The sequence below is a fragment of the Brachycentrus maculatus genome, unplaced genomic scaffold (genome assembly GCF_059751285.1).
Source record: "Brachycentrus maculatus isolate JH-2025_06_01 unplaced genomic scaffold, ASM5975128v1 h1tg000463l, whole genome shotgun sequence".
In the NCBI taxonomy this organism is placed as follows: domain Eukaryota; kingdom Metazoa; phylum Arthropoda; class Insecta; order Trichoptera; family Brachycentridae; genus Brachycentrus; species Brachycentrus maculatus.
Genome location: NW_028281210.1, coordinates 656,499 through 673,007, shown reverse-complemented (window position 1 = coordinate 673,007; position 16,509 = coordinate 656,499). Strand labels below are relative to the sequence as shown.

The window sequence follows — 16,509 nt, the reverse complement described above, 5'->3', positions numbered from 1 at the left end:
GTTTTAATATCCACCTTTTATTTTATATAATTTTAAACCTTCAGTATTGGAAAAAAAGATCATTTTTGTTAGATTTTTCAATATATATTTTTTTAATTTCTATCAAGTGTCTTATTTTTCCATAATTATACAATATTATAATCTGCATTTAGCGAACTGTGAGCCAAAACCCTTCATAAGGTGCAACGAAACTTGTAGGATAGCCTTTACTTTGCATCAATTTGGATTCTAGTACGAAAAGTGTAGAGAAAATATCATGGTGCAAAGTTGTACTTTACCCTGGGATACTTTGCACCAAAATATAAATATAAAAAAAAAATACAGGCAAAATAGATAAAAATTTAAAAATGTATCAGACATGTTACAGGTATATGTGTTATTACATTGCAATAGTTGAAACCTCAGAAAAAGTAAAAAACCTGATCTGAATACACAATTTTTTGAAAAAATGCAGTATTTTGGTGCAATGTATACCCACTTTACGGTAACTTATGTATGTAAAATGTTTGATAAATAAATAAATAAAAAAACAAAAATTTACATAACATGGAAGAAAATATGTCTGATACAAGTAATTTCAGAACTTTGTATGATACTCACCTTTCCTAGATACCTACCTTTCCTCTTAACTGTTCCGCATAACTATTTCTTAGTCATCTTCTCTTTCATTTCCCTTAGATGTTCTTTTTCATCATGATAAGGATAAAGTGGTTTTGCCGCAGAATATATACTTCTCTTTTCTCTACCTTCTCTATTTTGTTTCTAATAAAATTTCTTTTTTTGTTTTGAATATTGAAAGCATTAACTTTGTGGATCATATGATATATTAATTCGAGAAGTAAAAATACTTTGTGTTTTGATCCACTCACATTTTTACTTACCATTTTTATCAACTTAAGTCATAAATTAAACCCTGAAGAAGGCAACAGGTTGTTGCCGAAACTAGTTGGTTAATAAAAATGTGAGTGGATCAAAACACAAAGTATTTTTATTTCTCGAAATAATATATATATATTTTTTTACTTGATTAAAATGTAACTTTTCTTTTTAAAGCAATATTTATAATCAACCTCCACTTATGCTGTATTTTATATATAAATAAAATGTGAATCTTCTTTTGTTCAAAACAGTAAATTTATTTAATTGATTGCAAACATTGATAACAGATTGCATTGAAATTTTGACACAATGTTGCATTCGGATATATGCGTATATATATATATATATATATATATATATATATATATATATATATATATATATATATATATATATATATATATATATATATATATATATATATATAAATATATATATATGTATATATATATATATATATATATATATATATATATATATATATATATATATATATATATATATATATATATATATAAATATACATGTATATATATATATATATATATATATATATATATATATATATATATATATATATATATATATATATATTATTTTTTTTAAATATATTATTTAAAAACTGTTTTTTACCGCAATGCAGAACATAGCAGATATACGCTAAATACAAAATATATAAAATGGCGGACAGCCTGTTTCTTGACAGTCAACTCAAAGTCTTACATTGCTATATTTTCATTGCTTTACAAACGTTGTGAAATGAGACGAAGCATAATTGTAGAAATTCTATGCATTCCATTTTGTTTCTTTTTAAATTAACTGTATAGAGCGAAAGCAACGCAGGGCCGGGTACATCTAGTACATAGTAGTTATGCAAACGAAATTGACTTGCATGCGACATAGGATGGTCCAGCATCCAGATGACAATTTGACATCGAATCTGTAGTATTTGACAAAGCTATGACGACATTCTTCCAAATAATTTGAAGTACCTACCAGAAATGTGTCGCATAGTTTCAAAATCCGCCAGATCCAATTTTATAAGATTTTCAATAATACTCCATCAGAATGCTGAAAAACATAAAAATACTTAAAAACAGCGTTGTTTTTCAAATTCCGCTATATTCGTGGAACTTGCCTACTGACCTATATCGGCCAATCCGAGAGCGAGGATAGGTCAAAAATTAAGATGACGTCACTATCGGTTTGTGTCTTGTGTTTTTTTTTAATACTGGATAATTTTCTTAACAAATTGGAGAATTCTCTATTTCATAATATTTTATTTAAAGATAGACAAATCTTTGAAACATAAATGTTACCCGGAGAATTTTGCATTTTTTGTTAAATCGACTAACATGGATCTGGCGGATTTATACATTTTTTGAAATATTTGAATACTAATTGCCCCCTTTACACTTTAAATCCCTATAAATACCATTTTACAGAGATATGAAGGGTATTATCATCGTATTAAAGCATTGTTATGTATAACATATTAGTATTGGGTGCTTTTATTTTCTTTTCATTTTTTCAGGATGAGTCTCGGCAATGCATGGTTGGGTATAACTATTTTAAAATAAATAAAAATTAAATATAACAGCTCAAATTAGTTTTTATTTAGTACTTCTATAATATATAACTACGAAATGTAGTTTTTTTTTAAATTTTATTTTATAATATTTACAAGTTCTTTGTTCACAATATGTTTTATCACAAATAATGGATAAATTATAACACTCATATATATTTTATTTATGTGTGAGTAATATTTAATCTATGGATATTTTGTCATTGGTTTATTATATATACAAGATTATAAAAGTTATGAAATTCTGATAACACATAATGCACTGCTCAAGTTGTTCTCACAGATGTCCTCATTTCAATTAAAAAATTCAGCTAATATTTACAGGAGTTTAATTTACAGGATTTATAAGGACTGGATTCAGGGTTGTCAGCTGAATCGCGCGATTGCTATTGCTATGACGATCACAGTGAAGGCGTTGCATCTTCTCGAACACAATGTGTGTCTACATTCTGCTCCGCTTTGCATAGCGGCAGGGTTCTCACCTGTAAGAAAAGAAACTGCATTATTTAAAAATATTTAAAACTCATTAAACTTTTTCAAAAAATACAAATCTTTGAGCACACAAATAGTGTAATCAATCAGATGAGTTACATTTAACACCTTTGATAAATGAAAAAGAAGCCAGAAATTTGATCTGAAGAATTAAAGTTATGATTCGATTACAAATTGTTTGTATTTTTACCTAATGTTTACAACTCTACCCCTCAAAACTAGTTTTGTTTACAATATTATACTGAAACTGGTCTTCATACAAATGTTTCTTGTATAAGACCACTTCTTACGAAAAGAATCCAAGCCAACTGAATACTTTCTGCAACTACATCTTTAAAAAAATAGCTGATAATATATCAAAAATAAATTGGTTTTACTATTGAATATGCTGTCTGACTGGTTATTGTATTTCAAAATCCATCAAGTAAGAACTCGCATATGAAAGGAATCCAAGACCACTGCATATACATCTCTCTCCTCAAAAAAGTATTGCTAATCTTTTAGAATAAACAAAGATAATATTGGTTTAACCATTGAAAATATGCACAAAGATGGTGTCTGACTGGGGGTTATTGTATTTCAAAATCCATCAAGTAAGATCTCGCATATGAAAGGAATCCAAGACCACTGCATACACACTTCTCCTCAAAAAAGTATTGCTAATCTTTTAGAATATACAAAGACTATATTGGTTTTACCATTGAAAATATGCACAAAGATGCTGGCTGACTGCGCGTTATTGGGTACGCAGGAATAGTTTCCGGCGTGTGAAGCCCCTGTCGAGGGAATGTACAGGTCACTCGTTCGGCCGGAGAGGTCAGAGGTCACGTTCACACCCCTGTCCAGGTCAAAATTGATCATCCGGCTATTGTGGTACCTGAAATATAATGTTAATCATTAGAGACCCTTTGTGATTTTTCAAAAGTCGTTCTAACTTTTTTTTGCAAATACTGTTGTATCTGGGTATGTTTGACTATACTACCCATAACATGTTTCTCCGCCTCCGTACTGTAATGGTCAGCACGCTCAGCTACCGTTCTGGAGGTCCCGGGTTGGATTCTCAGGGAGGGTCAAATAAATATAAGTGATTTTTCACAGTAATATTTATTCAATATTACCCTGGACTGGTACCCGAAGCGGAGGGCTGATCACCTTTCCTTCATGTGTAAACGATCGAGGTAACACTGTGTTTATATAATGTGTGCCAGTGCCCTTTGCACCTTTGGGGTGCGGATAAGGGTTTGAATTGAAATTGAAAATGTTTGACTATTCTTGGATATTCAAGATAACACTAGAATTAGTAAAATAAACAAATGTGTTTTTTTTAATGGTAACTTTTTGAATTCATAAGGTTTTTTTAATTTATTGTATGTTAAAATTTTGAAGCGTAAAATTTCACATAAATGTGTAAAAAAAAATAACAATCACGCCGTTTCTCCGCAGGAGTAGGCAGAGAGAAACGAATGCCACACCACTCTGTCTTTGCAAACATTATTTGCCTCTTCTACATTCATGCATCTCCTCATACGTACCCGACGATCATTATGACTCCTGACCCGGCCGCTTTTTGTGACCGAGGCACAATCAGGTATTTGACTTACCCGATTGTGCCTCGGTCTTACTCTGCTTCTTTTTCCAACTACATTCACCTCATAAGTTGGTTTAACCATTCTCTCCTCACTCATACGTTCCACATGTCCAAACCATCTCAACACACCTTTCTTAATTCTTATCTCAGCCTTGCATTATTTCCTTATTTCATCATTCGAACACATATCACACATCGTTTTGCCACACATTCGTCTGAGGGATTGCATTTTGACTGCATACAGTTTGCTTTCATCCTTCTTTTCCCAACTCCATACATATAGACGAATGTGTGGCAGAACGGTGTTTGATAGATGTTCGAATGATGAAATAAGGAAAGAATGCAAGGTTGAGATAAGCATAATATATGTGTATAGTAATGATAAAAATTATTGAGTTTTGCCGTTCTGAAATCTTAAAGCACCCTTGAGGAGATCCCTAGCCCTTAAAAAATTCATGAAAAAATAATCCATATGAATTATTTTCTTTTATTTATTGGACCCTTTTTTGCATCAGTACTTACTGCCGTGATTTCAAGTACCAATAAATACCCCCCAGGGTGGCGGAAACGTTTCGTTTCATCCCGGTTAGACGCCGTCATCTGTTGCCAAGTTGGCAGCCCTTACCCGACTAAGTTGCGATTCGTAAAGTACCCTTAATATTTATGCTCTATATGAGAATGGAAACTTGTGGAAATGGAAACGGAACGTGCCAGAATAATTGAGTCACAACTCCACTTCCTGCCCTGCGTGACGTCTGCTAAAGTGCCCTCAGTTGTAAGATGGACACGTCTCGAAGAAAACTTTTGTTTGGTTTTTCTATCTTGCTCATGACCGCAATAACTTTCGTTGGTACTACTCTATAGAACCAAGTTAACCATTTTTTTTTACTCGTAAATGACGTTGATTTATATTATAAAAATGACATTTGTCCTGGTACCAATCCCAATGTATGATTTCGAAGTATGGGGTTGATAAAAGAAGGATGACAAGTGTTTAAAATACGATATTTCAAACTAATTTGCGATAAAACGATGTAAGGCATCACAAAGGAAAGAATGCAAGGTATCAATAACATTAAGGTAGGAAGGAATAGTTTGGACGTATTGAAAATGAGTTAAATAAGAATGGTTCGTCAATTATGGGGCGAATGTTGTTGAATATAAAAACAGTGCAAGACTAAGGAGAATTTGGCATGATCAAGTTTTTCGTTTACTTAAAATTAGACAGTCAGGAGTGGAAAAAATCGCGGAGAATGTTTGCAAAGATTAAAGAGCGGTGGGGCAGTCTTTTCTCTCTGCCTGTCCCTCATATAATTTCATCTTTCTCTTACCAACTTCATCGTACGCTTTCATGCATTAAGATTGGTACCAGGACTCCGCTGTGCACTGGGAAAGAATGAATTACTTCTAACCTAAGGTAAACTTACCAAAACACAAATGCTGGTGCCTCTGTCGTTTTAAGTATAACACATTGTAGTCTAAGGGCTGATCCTGGCTTGATGTATTTTTCAGGTGGTCCTGAAATTTGAGCTCTTGCCTCTGAAACAATAAAAATTTATCACAATTTACTTTATTTAAAAAAATGAATGAATCGGGTTATAATTTACTAAGATTTTTCTTTTTATTTGTTTTTAACTTGTCTATTTTAGATGATTGTCAATAAAAAATTGGCATTCACTTCCCAACACATTTTTGACGACATCAACAATGAAACGTCTGACAAAATAAGTGAAAATATTCGTTATCCGTTAAGAAGAATATGGAAGTCTGGGCATTTACGGGGCTGACGACCGTCATAGGCTGGTTTCAGTGATCACTTTACACACGTGTAACATTCACTAATTCTACCCATTATTGGCAACCACACTTCTAAAAAATTCTTGTAAGTTATATATATACATGTATGAACCCATTTTGAAACATTATTCTTGAATCACTAAGAACATCACTAGAGACATCTGTTGGTTAGATGAAAATGCCCAGACTTCCATATTCTTCTTCATCTTTGATGAGATGTCAAAAAATAATATGAAAATAACTCCTGTAATTGGAGATAATCCAGATTTTGTGAACAAGTATTTAGACACACTCAAAATTTTATAAAAGATATATTGTTTAATTGATCAATAAATCATTTATGAGGTCAGGCACAGTAGGGCGTAGGCGCTCGACTGCGAAACTGGCGTCGCGGGTTTGATTCCCGCCAAGTGGTAAATACACAAAACAAAAGATAAATTTTCAATTGCTCTTGGTGTTTCTGATGTATTTTTCACATTTATTTTCCTCATCATCACCATCCTACCTGCAGATAAGCTCTTATTATTCTTTGCGGGTTATTCCTTTAAAATAAATATGTACAGTAATGCCCCCTATAACGTTGAAATAAGTAGGTACTGCGAGGGAACTTTGTATAAATTAAATGATTTTAATTATTTTTTATTAATGTTTTACTTAGTAAATACCACTAAGTGGTATAAATTTAGTAAATTATTAATTAAAAATTGATAGATTTTACCATAAAGCGACTGTCGAATCAATTAATGTGATTTTAATTATATTTCAATTTCAAAATTACTTATTTCTGAAATATTTGCTAACTAAAATGTAAGAGTTCTATTTGAAACATTAACCCCAGAATAACGTTCCCCACGATAACGTGGTACCTACCTTAACGTTATAGGGGGGTGTACTGTATACACTGATACAAATCTTTCGGATGATCGGATCTTATCCATCTCTGCTTTAAGAAGTCTGAACTTTGTTTTGATATTAAATTCGTAAATAAACTATGCATCTATTTCAAACTTTACAAATTTAAACTTTGTGCAATGAAGCCTGTACATCATGATCTCTTTAAATAAATGAACCAGAAGAATTTGAAACTTACCGACTACGTTGAGTTGTAAGAATATACTCGTTGGGGGATGAGACGAGACTTGACATTCATACACCCCTGCGTCCCTCCTTTGAACGTATTTTATTTGAAGAGTCCAATCCTGTGAAGAAAGAAGTCATGCATAAATCAGATAAATAAGTTTGTTATTATGGAAACGAAGCATGGAGTTGGCAAAAAAAGATGAAAACAGACTGAGATAGTGATTCCACAGTAGCTCTAGATTCCTGAGTGAAATAGCTACAAAGTAAAAAAATCATTTATATTGGGCAGTCACTTTGTGAATGTAACAATCTATTTCTAAAGTTTAACTTGGTAAATACCACTATTTCTTTATATCTAATGTGATACATGTTCAGAAACTGGCAGTACACAATGGAGTTATGGTTCCAACCCTTATATGTATGGAAGCGAAGCATGGAGTTGGCAAAAGAAGGATGAAAGCGGACTGAATGCAGTTGAAATGCGATCCCTCAGACGAATGTGTGGCAAAACGATGTTTAATACATGTTCGAATGATGAAATAAGGAATGAATGTAAGGCTGAGCATTATCGATAAAACTAAGAAAGGTGTGTTGAGATGGTTTGGACATGTGGAACGTATGAGTGAAGAAAGAACGGTTAAACAAATTAGTATTTGGAAAAAGAAGCAGAAGATGACCGAGGAAAACTTGGCACAATCAGGTATGTCAAATACTTGAAAGCGGCCGGGTCAGGAGTCGTTATAATCGTCGGGTATGTATGAGGAGATGCATGAATGTAGAAAAGGCAAAGAATGTTTGCAAAGACAGAGTGGTGTGGCATTTGATTCTCTCTGCCTACTCCTGCGGAAAGCGGCGTGATGGTTAGTTAGTTAAAAATAAGATTTGCGAAGAAGAATGACGCAAAAAATCTAATTTTCAATATTTTTTTTAAAAATATTATGATTAGATGTTTATTGTAATGCGGTGTTTGAAAATGATGCGGAATGCATCGAAACACGTGTCACAGTTGATTTAAAAAAATAGTGATATTTACTAAGAATTTTTTTAATAAAAAATGAATAAATAATATGTTTCCGAACTTGCAACTCATGTTTTAATGTCAGGTTTCAACAAATTTTTGTCACAGTGACTGTCAATCTTGGAGCAAAAAATTATTTCAGCTGAAGAATTTATTTTGAAAGTATATTTTATCTTTCTTTGAACCTTTTTTACACCTAGATGACCCATAGACCACCATCAATCTGATGTTAACTTGACCATGAATTATATTATGAAGGCAAGGCAACCTGTGGTTTAGATTCATTGATCGAAGGTGTAATGTATTTTATGGGAAACAGATCTATTAAACGATGTACCTTGGTTTGAAGGATATAAACGTTTTTTGGGAAATGAAAATGTGGAGTAAAAAAGGGATCTGTCAATTACTAAAAGGAAGAGGAAAATATACTTATACATGTTTGTACCTATAAGCTTGAAGAAACGGAAATCGAACACTCAATTTTCTTTAAATGAAATTCTACATTTTTGTTGTTGTTGCGAAATAGTGTCATCAAAACGATAACCATTCAAAAATATATCAATGAAACAATTTGTGTGCTTAAAAGGATTTTTGTTTTAAATAAAGTGTTTCTGGTAAAATAAACGGTACTGTCCTCGACTCTTGAAATCAAATTATGCGAAAAAAACATATTTTTCTATATTTAAATTTTTATAAAAATATATTGATTTTAATCGATAGGCATTAAAATATATCATTGGAATTTTGTTTTGGAATCACATATTTTAAAATTTGATTTCACGGTAAAACAAGCCTCAAAATCTCTTAATGTAAAATTCTTCATCAATTAAAAAATAATAATAACCTAAAAAGTGTAGGCTGAAATTAATGATTACTTGAAAATATTGTATAACCGATAGACATTAAAATTAAGTTAATATAAAATATTTATAGTGATTTTAAAACAAAGTTACATTTAATTATGAAAAAAATAATTGATTCGTTTTTATATATAGTGTTATGGTAAAACAAACAAAATCGAACTCCTTGGTCTCATGAGGTAACATTTTACATAATTTTATGAAATTTTTTATATTTGAATCGATAACCATTTAAAAACATGTAACTAAACTTGTGTAGTATGGTAAAAACAAAATCGATTTGTTTTTAAATATAATATTTGGTAAAATGAACGAAATTGAACCTTTGAGTCCCCTGAGATTCAATTCTTCACTTTTTTAAATGAAAAAGAAAGGATTTAAATCAATGGCCATTCAAAAAATACTATGTACTTTACCTATTTGTGGATGAAAAAAAATAAAAAAATTATTATTAATAAAGTTAAATTACGTAATAGTAAAGAAAGCGAAATTGAACTTCTAAGTTTTGAAGGTAATTCTTTATTTATTTTCAAATAAAAATTGTAAATTTAAATTGATGATTATTTAAAAACATATAGTTGAACCCGTTTATTCTATTTAACGGAAGGTTTACTTGTGTAAAACAGTTGAGAGATATGTATGTGAGAAAATGAAAATTAGGATATATTTTTTTTTTGACCCCTTAAATTTGTTTTCAAATAAAATTAATGAAATATTACCGGCAAATAACAGAAATGAAATATTCCAGACACGCGTTGGTGGAAATCCATTTAAAGGAGCGGAATAATACAAAATCTGTATGATGTTGTTATACTAAAACGAAAAACATTATTTAGATGTTTTATGTTTATTAAACCACTCTCAGATACAATCAGGCACCATAGAATGGGGTTAATTAAACCTTTTATTTCATAATAACCTTTTGTTTTAATGTTGTGTGATTTTATTTTTATTTTTTTTTAACATTAAACTAAGTGAGAAATGCTTATTTTAAGTTTAATTTTCTACATATTTTTTTAGATTTTTTTTTATAAAATACATATTTAAATAATACAAAATACTTTGTAAATATACAAAACATTTCAAATATAACTTTTCTACCACTCTAATAAAGTAGATACTTGTGTTTAGAGAGGGAGTTCGTTATACAATTGTTTTTTTTTTTTATAACTAACTAACTAACTAACCGTCACGCCGCTTCCCCGCAGAGGTAGGCAGATAGAATAGAGCGCCACACCACTCTGTCCTTGCAAACATTCTTCGCCTCTTCCACGTTCATGCATCTCCTCACACATACCCGCCGATTGTTATGACTCCTAACCTGACCACTTTCAAGTATTTGGCATACCTGATCGAGCCATGTTTTTCTCGGTCTTCCTCTGCTTCTTTTCCCACTAACATTCGCCTCATAAATTTGTTTTACCGTTCACTCCTCACTCATTCGTTCTACATGTCCAAACCATCTCAACACACCTTTCTTAATTTTATCGATAATGCGATAATGCAAATGATAATCGATAATGATTTTTTATAAACAAAAGTTAATTTAAACAATGTAAATTTAAAAAAAGATAAACTATTCCTTAGTATGGACTCTTTTAAATTTAGTTTCAAAGGTTTAATAATAATTTTAAAAGGTATTGTTATTTGTTTAAATATTTCTAACTATTATACAGGGTGGCATGAAATTAATTACCATATTGAAAATGTTAAAATTTTTCAAATGACGTCGTTCGTCTATCATATTTGACTTTTGTAAACTACACAACTGTTGTATACAAAAAATCGGCTAATTTTGTTTTTGAATTACTTAATTAAAACTTTTTTTAAATTATTAGGGATGGAAAAGATTTGTTATAATGTAAAAATATGATATACGATGTCAAAAAAATTATAAGCACTTCAACTAACCCCATTTTACGATACTACCTCCACTTAATAATTCCAAGTGTGTAAAAACGGAACAAAATTGTGTACATATGTACTTTACGCATAATCCATGTAATTTTGTTTAATTCCGACTGAGTTTCGTTTGATAAAAATAATTTAGTAAATAAATATAAATCCCAGTTTTGAGGATGAAATACAAAACAAATAAAAACAAAAAATCAACAAAAAATATTTCGCGTTTCAACCACTAATGATACATTTTAAATTTACCAATTTGTGTTTTGAATACAAATATAATGTGGACGAAAACACGTTGCCTCAAATTTATACCGGCGAGAGAAATAAAACGGGTGAAATAATTGTTATTTCATTGTTTTTACTATGTATTCGAAAAATGTTTAACTATGGACGTAAAATATTTTCACGCTCACACGAAACCATAGTAAAAAATAAAGTATGTGACAATCTTGGTATAAACATGTCACTTAAATGAAATATTTCTCTCATAGAAATTATTTCATTTATTGACTCAGCAGTCACTTTGTGGTAAATATCTATCTATTTTTAATTTAATTTTACTTAGTGAATACCACTTTTTCTTAAGATTTATTGTGACACGTTTTTCGATGCATTCCGCATCATTTTATACGATGTTTATAAATTATGCGGAATGCATAGAAACGCGTGTTATATAACAGATTTTAAGAAGAAATGGTATTTACCTAGTTCAACGTGTCGGGCTGTGGTCCCGTGGTTAGTGTCGCGGACTCTTAAGTAAGAGTTTCTCAGTTCGAACCCACTCTACCACAATTTGATACCTATTTCTAACAATGATTCGCTTAGGCTTACAGAAATAGTATGGAATAGAAAGTATTTTTTGAAATAATAAAAGCACGATGGTAAAAACCATGATAATTTCTAGACCAATTATATAATTCGAACGTATCCATTAGTCGTTCATGTGGTGACTGAATTGTTATTTGATTCGACCACTTCACCAGTATTTGCGGTGTGATTTGCACCAACCACATATCTGGAAACGATTCACTACCCTAGACTGTTTAATTTGTTTAAAAATAGACTTTAAGTACACTTTAAATTTTCCATTCCTTTGCTGTTTAATTCTCAAAAAACTAGTTTTTTTTTAAATGAAAAAAGTACATTTCAGTAAGGAGTCAAAATAATTGGCGGTTATATATGAGGAGATATATGAACGTGGAAGAGGCGAAGAATCCTTGCAAAGACAGAGTGGTGGGGCGTTAAATTTTCTCTGCATACCCTTGCGGAGAAGCGGCTTGATAGTTAGTTAGTTTGTTTCATTTTAGTTACATTTTTTTAGCTAAATTTTCTAAATAATATTATCAAACTAAGTTTACATCACGGCGCTCCCGCAGGGGCAGGCAGAGATAACACCACGCTACACATCTCTGTCTTTGCAAACACTGTTCGCCTCTACTATATTCTCATGCATCTCTTTAAACATATTGCCAATTATTCCCTACCTCCCTACCTTCTTAATATTCTTGATCATGTAAATTTTTTTCGTCTTCTTTCGCTCCATTTCTCAATTATATCCATCCCATATATTTGTTTTCCCATTCCTTCTTGACTTTTTTGTTCCACATATCCAATCTAGCAATAAAATTTTCTAGATTTTGTCAATAATATTTAGTAGTCATTTATATTTATTTTTAATAAAAAGGAACATAACTAACTAAATTTTAAAGACCAATTTTTTAAAGTCTATTGTGATGTGTGTTTCGACGGATTCAGAATACGTTTGAAAATGATGTTTTTTTCGATGTCATTTTTATATGTTTTTTTTAAATTTCATTAAATATTATGAATGGTATATGCTACATTTTAATGGTAACATATATGTATAAAATCATTATCCGGTTAAGACACAAGTAACATAAAAAAGACATTTCGAAAGTCACTCACACATTTTAAAAACGGAAATTGCTGACTACGTCCTTAAAATAACGGAAATTAAGCTTTGGAATACGATTTGAATTAAAATTTGTGGGTCGAAAAAGTCGTTGAATCGTTTAAAAGGGATACATTACAGTGATTTTTAATATTTATGTAAATATAATATCCATGTTTATTTACATACTTTCATACACAAATATGAAGAAAAAAAACTAGTTAATACTTATATTTATTTTTCATATATTTTTTAAAGGAATAACCCGTAAGGCTTCGTCTATTTTAGAAGCTTTTTTGTAAGTAGGATAGTAAGGATAAGGTAGGTAAATGTGAAAAATACACCACAAACACACAGACCAATTGAAAATAACTTTTTCTCGAATTCATTTTGCAAATGTCGAGAATCAAACCCGCGACGCCAATTTCGTAGTCGAGCGTCTACCCAACTACGCCACGACGCCTGTCTAAAAAGAACAATAGAACTGACTTATTAATATTCAAAGCAAATCTTGAATTTGAGAATAAAAATTTAGAGGCATTAAAAATATTGAAAGGAAACACAAAAAAAAAATAAAAACAGGCTCGATAAAAACTGATACTAATATTTTCGAGCGTCTCCGCATATCGCTCACTCCTTTCAACAACGCCTTATATCAAAAAACTTTTTTTCATGAGATCGTTTTAAAAGTTTAAAAATATAATATTATGTATTAAAAATAAATATCAAGTCACTTATTTAACTGTGAATGATATCTTTTTTAGGTAAAACCTGAATGTTTTTCTCCATTTGAAAAATATTTTGTACATAAAAAAAAAATTAAACAATACCTTTTCTTCAAAATGTAAAAACACTTTCTGCCCTGTAGCGGGTAAATATTAAGTTCAAAATATGCCACTTTTGCTGGTATATAGTACGTTTTCTAGGCATTCCGAAAATATACACAACTAAAAAATGACGATTTTTTTATAAATGACGTTGCTGAAAGAAGTGAGCAATATATGTTATTTTTTTCATTGAAATAATTATTCTCGGCTTGTATAGTACGCACTAGTTATTATACTACAGCCAGAAGGTTGAGACCTTTCACATATATATGAATTACTGGCCTAAGTGCTGCTAATCCTTCGGTTACATTCGCATTCCCCAATTTCGTGAATCCGCACAGGTGGGTTATCCCATGTCATGTACATATACTCGTGCGGTTTGCTCGGCAACGTATCAACATATCAGCACAAAGGTAGATATTCACTTTGTGATGCTAATTTATTTATATGTGTACTGTGGCCAGGACTCGACTCGCCATAAGGCGGGCCGGCTTTACTTCGAGCGCATAACTTCTGCTTACACGGTATACAGGCTTTGCAAATAGCTCCAAATCCGCTGATAAAGTAACGCAAAAAGTTTTTCAATATAATTTTGCTCTACATCCAACACTTTAAATATTAGCTTTTCAAGTATAACAGAAATATTTTTTTAAAGCATATTTTTCTAGTCTGCCCGCTTACCTAAGTGTAATGGATATTTTCACTCTAGTATTAATTCAATATCACTCTGGACTGGTACCTGAAGTGAGGGCTGATCGCCTTTCCTTTATGTGTAAACGATCAAGATAACACTGCGTTTATATGATGCAGTACCCTATGCACCATCCGCTCCAACGGCACATAGGGCACTGTATCATATTGATGCAGTGTTATCTTCATTGTTACTTACACTTACTTCAAAGATCAGTCCAGGGTAATATTAAGTAAACATCATAGTTTAAAATCACATATCTTTATTTTTACCCTCGCGCCTAGGAATCGATCCCAAGACTTCCAGCACGGTAGATAAAAATGCACCATTGCACTACGGAGGCGAATTAGAAGTACATAAATTGAGTAGTCCACTTGCAAACCATTTACGTTTAAAAAAAGTTTTTTTGCCAATGGCGGTGATCGGTAGAGAACAAAATTTCCTATCAATTTGAGTTTTTTTGAGATTAACTATCACGCCGCTTTCCCACAGGGGTAGACAGAGAGAAGAGAACGCTACCTCACTCTGTCTTTGCAAACATTATTTGCCTCTTCCACGTTCATGCATTTTTTTTCTTTATTTTAAATTCATTTGCATTACATAACATAAATTCCAATACAAAAAAAAAATATATAAAAAAAAAATAATACAAAAAAAGATCCCACAATGGCATACCCTGTGTGTGGGTATACAATATAATTTAGTCATAGTTAAGGGTATAATGGTATATAGGTTTTATAAGTAGAACTAGAACAATTTATTTTTATGTGCTCCCCTTATTACATTTAAAAAAAATATTATATCTTATCCGAAGGGTGAAAGATTTAATATCTGATATTAAAAATAACATTAATATTGTTAGTATAAAATCTGAAGCTTTAAATATTATTTTAAGCTAGTTCCTTCTATATCCTACCGTATGGTGGTCGATATATGGTATTAACCGCAGTTGGGCGCTATTTACCCAAACAAGGATTTATTCCACCCGGCAGAGTTAACGAGTTTTCTTGCTGATTTAGAAGCAATTTTCTGGAATGTGTAAAGTTTTTAATGTGGGCCTTATCTCCAGACTAGCATCCAATAACTCCATCTTGAAAGTTTAATAAAATCGGTAAAGTCTTACCATTTCACCAACGGCTTTCTGGGAAATTTCTCACATTTTGGCGAAAATTGCGGTAAATAAAACCCATTCGCACACATCCCTTTTCTTTTTTATTAATGCGTCTTAGGATGAGCACAAAAGGTAGGTCGGTAATATTTCTGAACCGCTATTAATCATTTCATTATAATCTAAAATTATGTGTGATAATATTCTTATTTTATTAGTTACCGTTATATTATTATTATTTTATTAAAAGACACAAGGGAGAGTATTCGGTTGTTTGCGAGTACATACAATTAAGTTAGCATCTGCCATAGTTAGTAGCTGGTCGTCGTCTCTGATAACGATTTTCAAAAATATAATTGGAAGTGACTTTTTTAAAATAATAATAATAAATCCCTTACGATCTCAATTCTCGATCGATTACACATGAAGGAAAGGTGGTCAGCCCTCCACTTCAGGTACCAGTCCAGTGTAATGTTGAATAAATATTAGAGTAAAAAAATCACTTATATTTATTAAACCCCCCTGGGAATCGAACCCGGGACCTCCAGAACGGTAGGCGAGCATGCTGACCATTACACTACGGAGGCGGACATATAATAAATATTTTTTTTTTAATTCGATCTTTTTAAAATCATTACCTCTCCATAACTCTTTTCTTTTTAAAACCGATTATTTCTTTTGTTGAAAAATTTTTTTTCAATACACAAAAGGTATTTTAATATTAAAATTAATTACGTCAAATGTTACCATAGTTCAACGAT

General features: G+C 31.2%; 1 protein-coding gene across 1 annotated transcript in view; it reads right to left on the bottom strand.

Annotated features, from left to right (window-relative positions):
- Positions 1–2,475: 2,475 nt before the first annotated feature.
- The window catches only part of LOC148302312 (lachesin-like), a 59,362-nt gene continuing 45,328 nt past the window's right edge, over positions 2,476–16,509 (bottom strand). Inside the window, exons 5-8 of the mRNA XM_088271824.1 lie at positions 7,435–7,543; positions 5,975–6,086; positions 3,658–3,836; positions 2,476–2,949 (exon numbers count right to left, since the gene is read on the bottom strand). Coding sequence (XP_088127950.1) covers positions 2,834–2,949; positions 3,658–3,836; positions 5,975–6,086; positions 7,435–7,543 — 516 coding nt within the window. The 3' untranslated portion in view covers positions 2,476–2,833. The remainder of the gene's footprint in view (positions 2,950–3,657; positions 3,837–5,974; positions 6,087–7,434; positions 7,544–16,509) is intronic.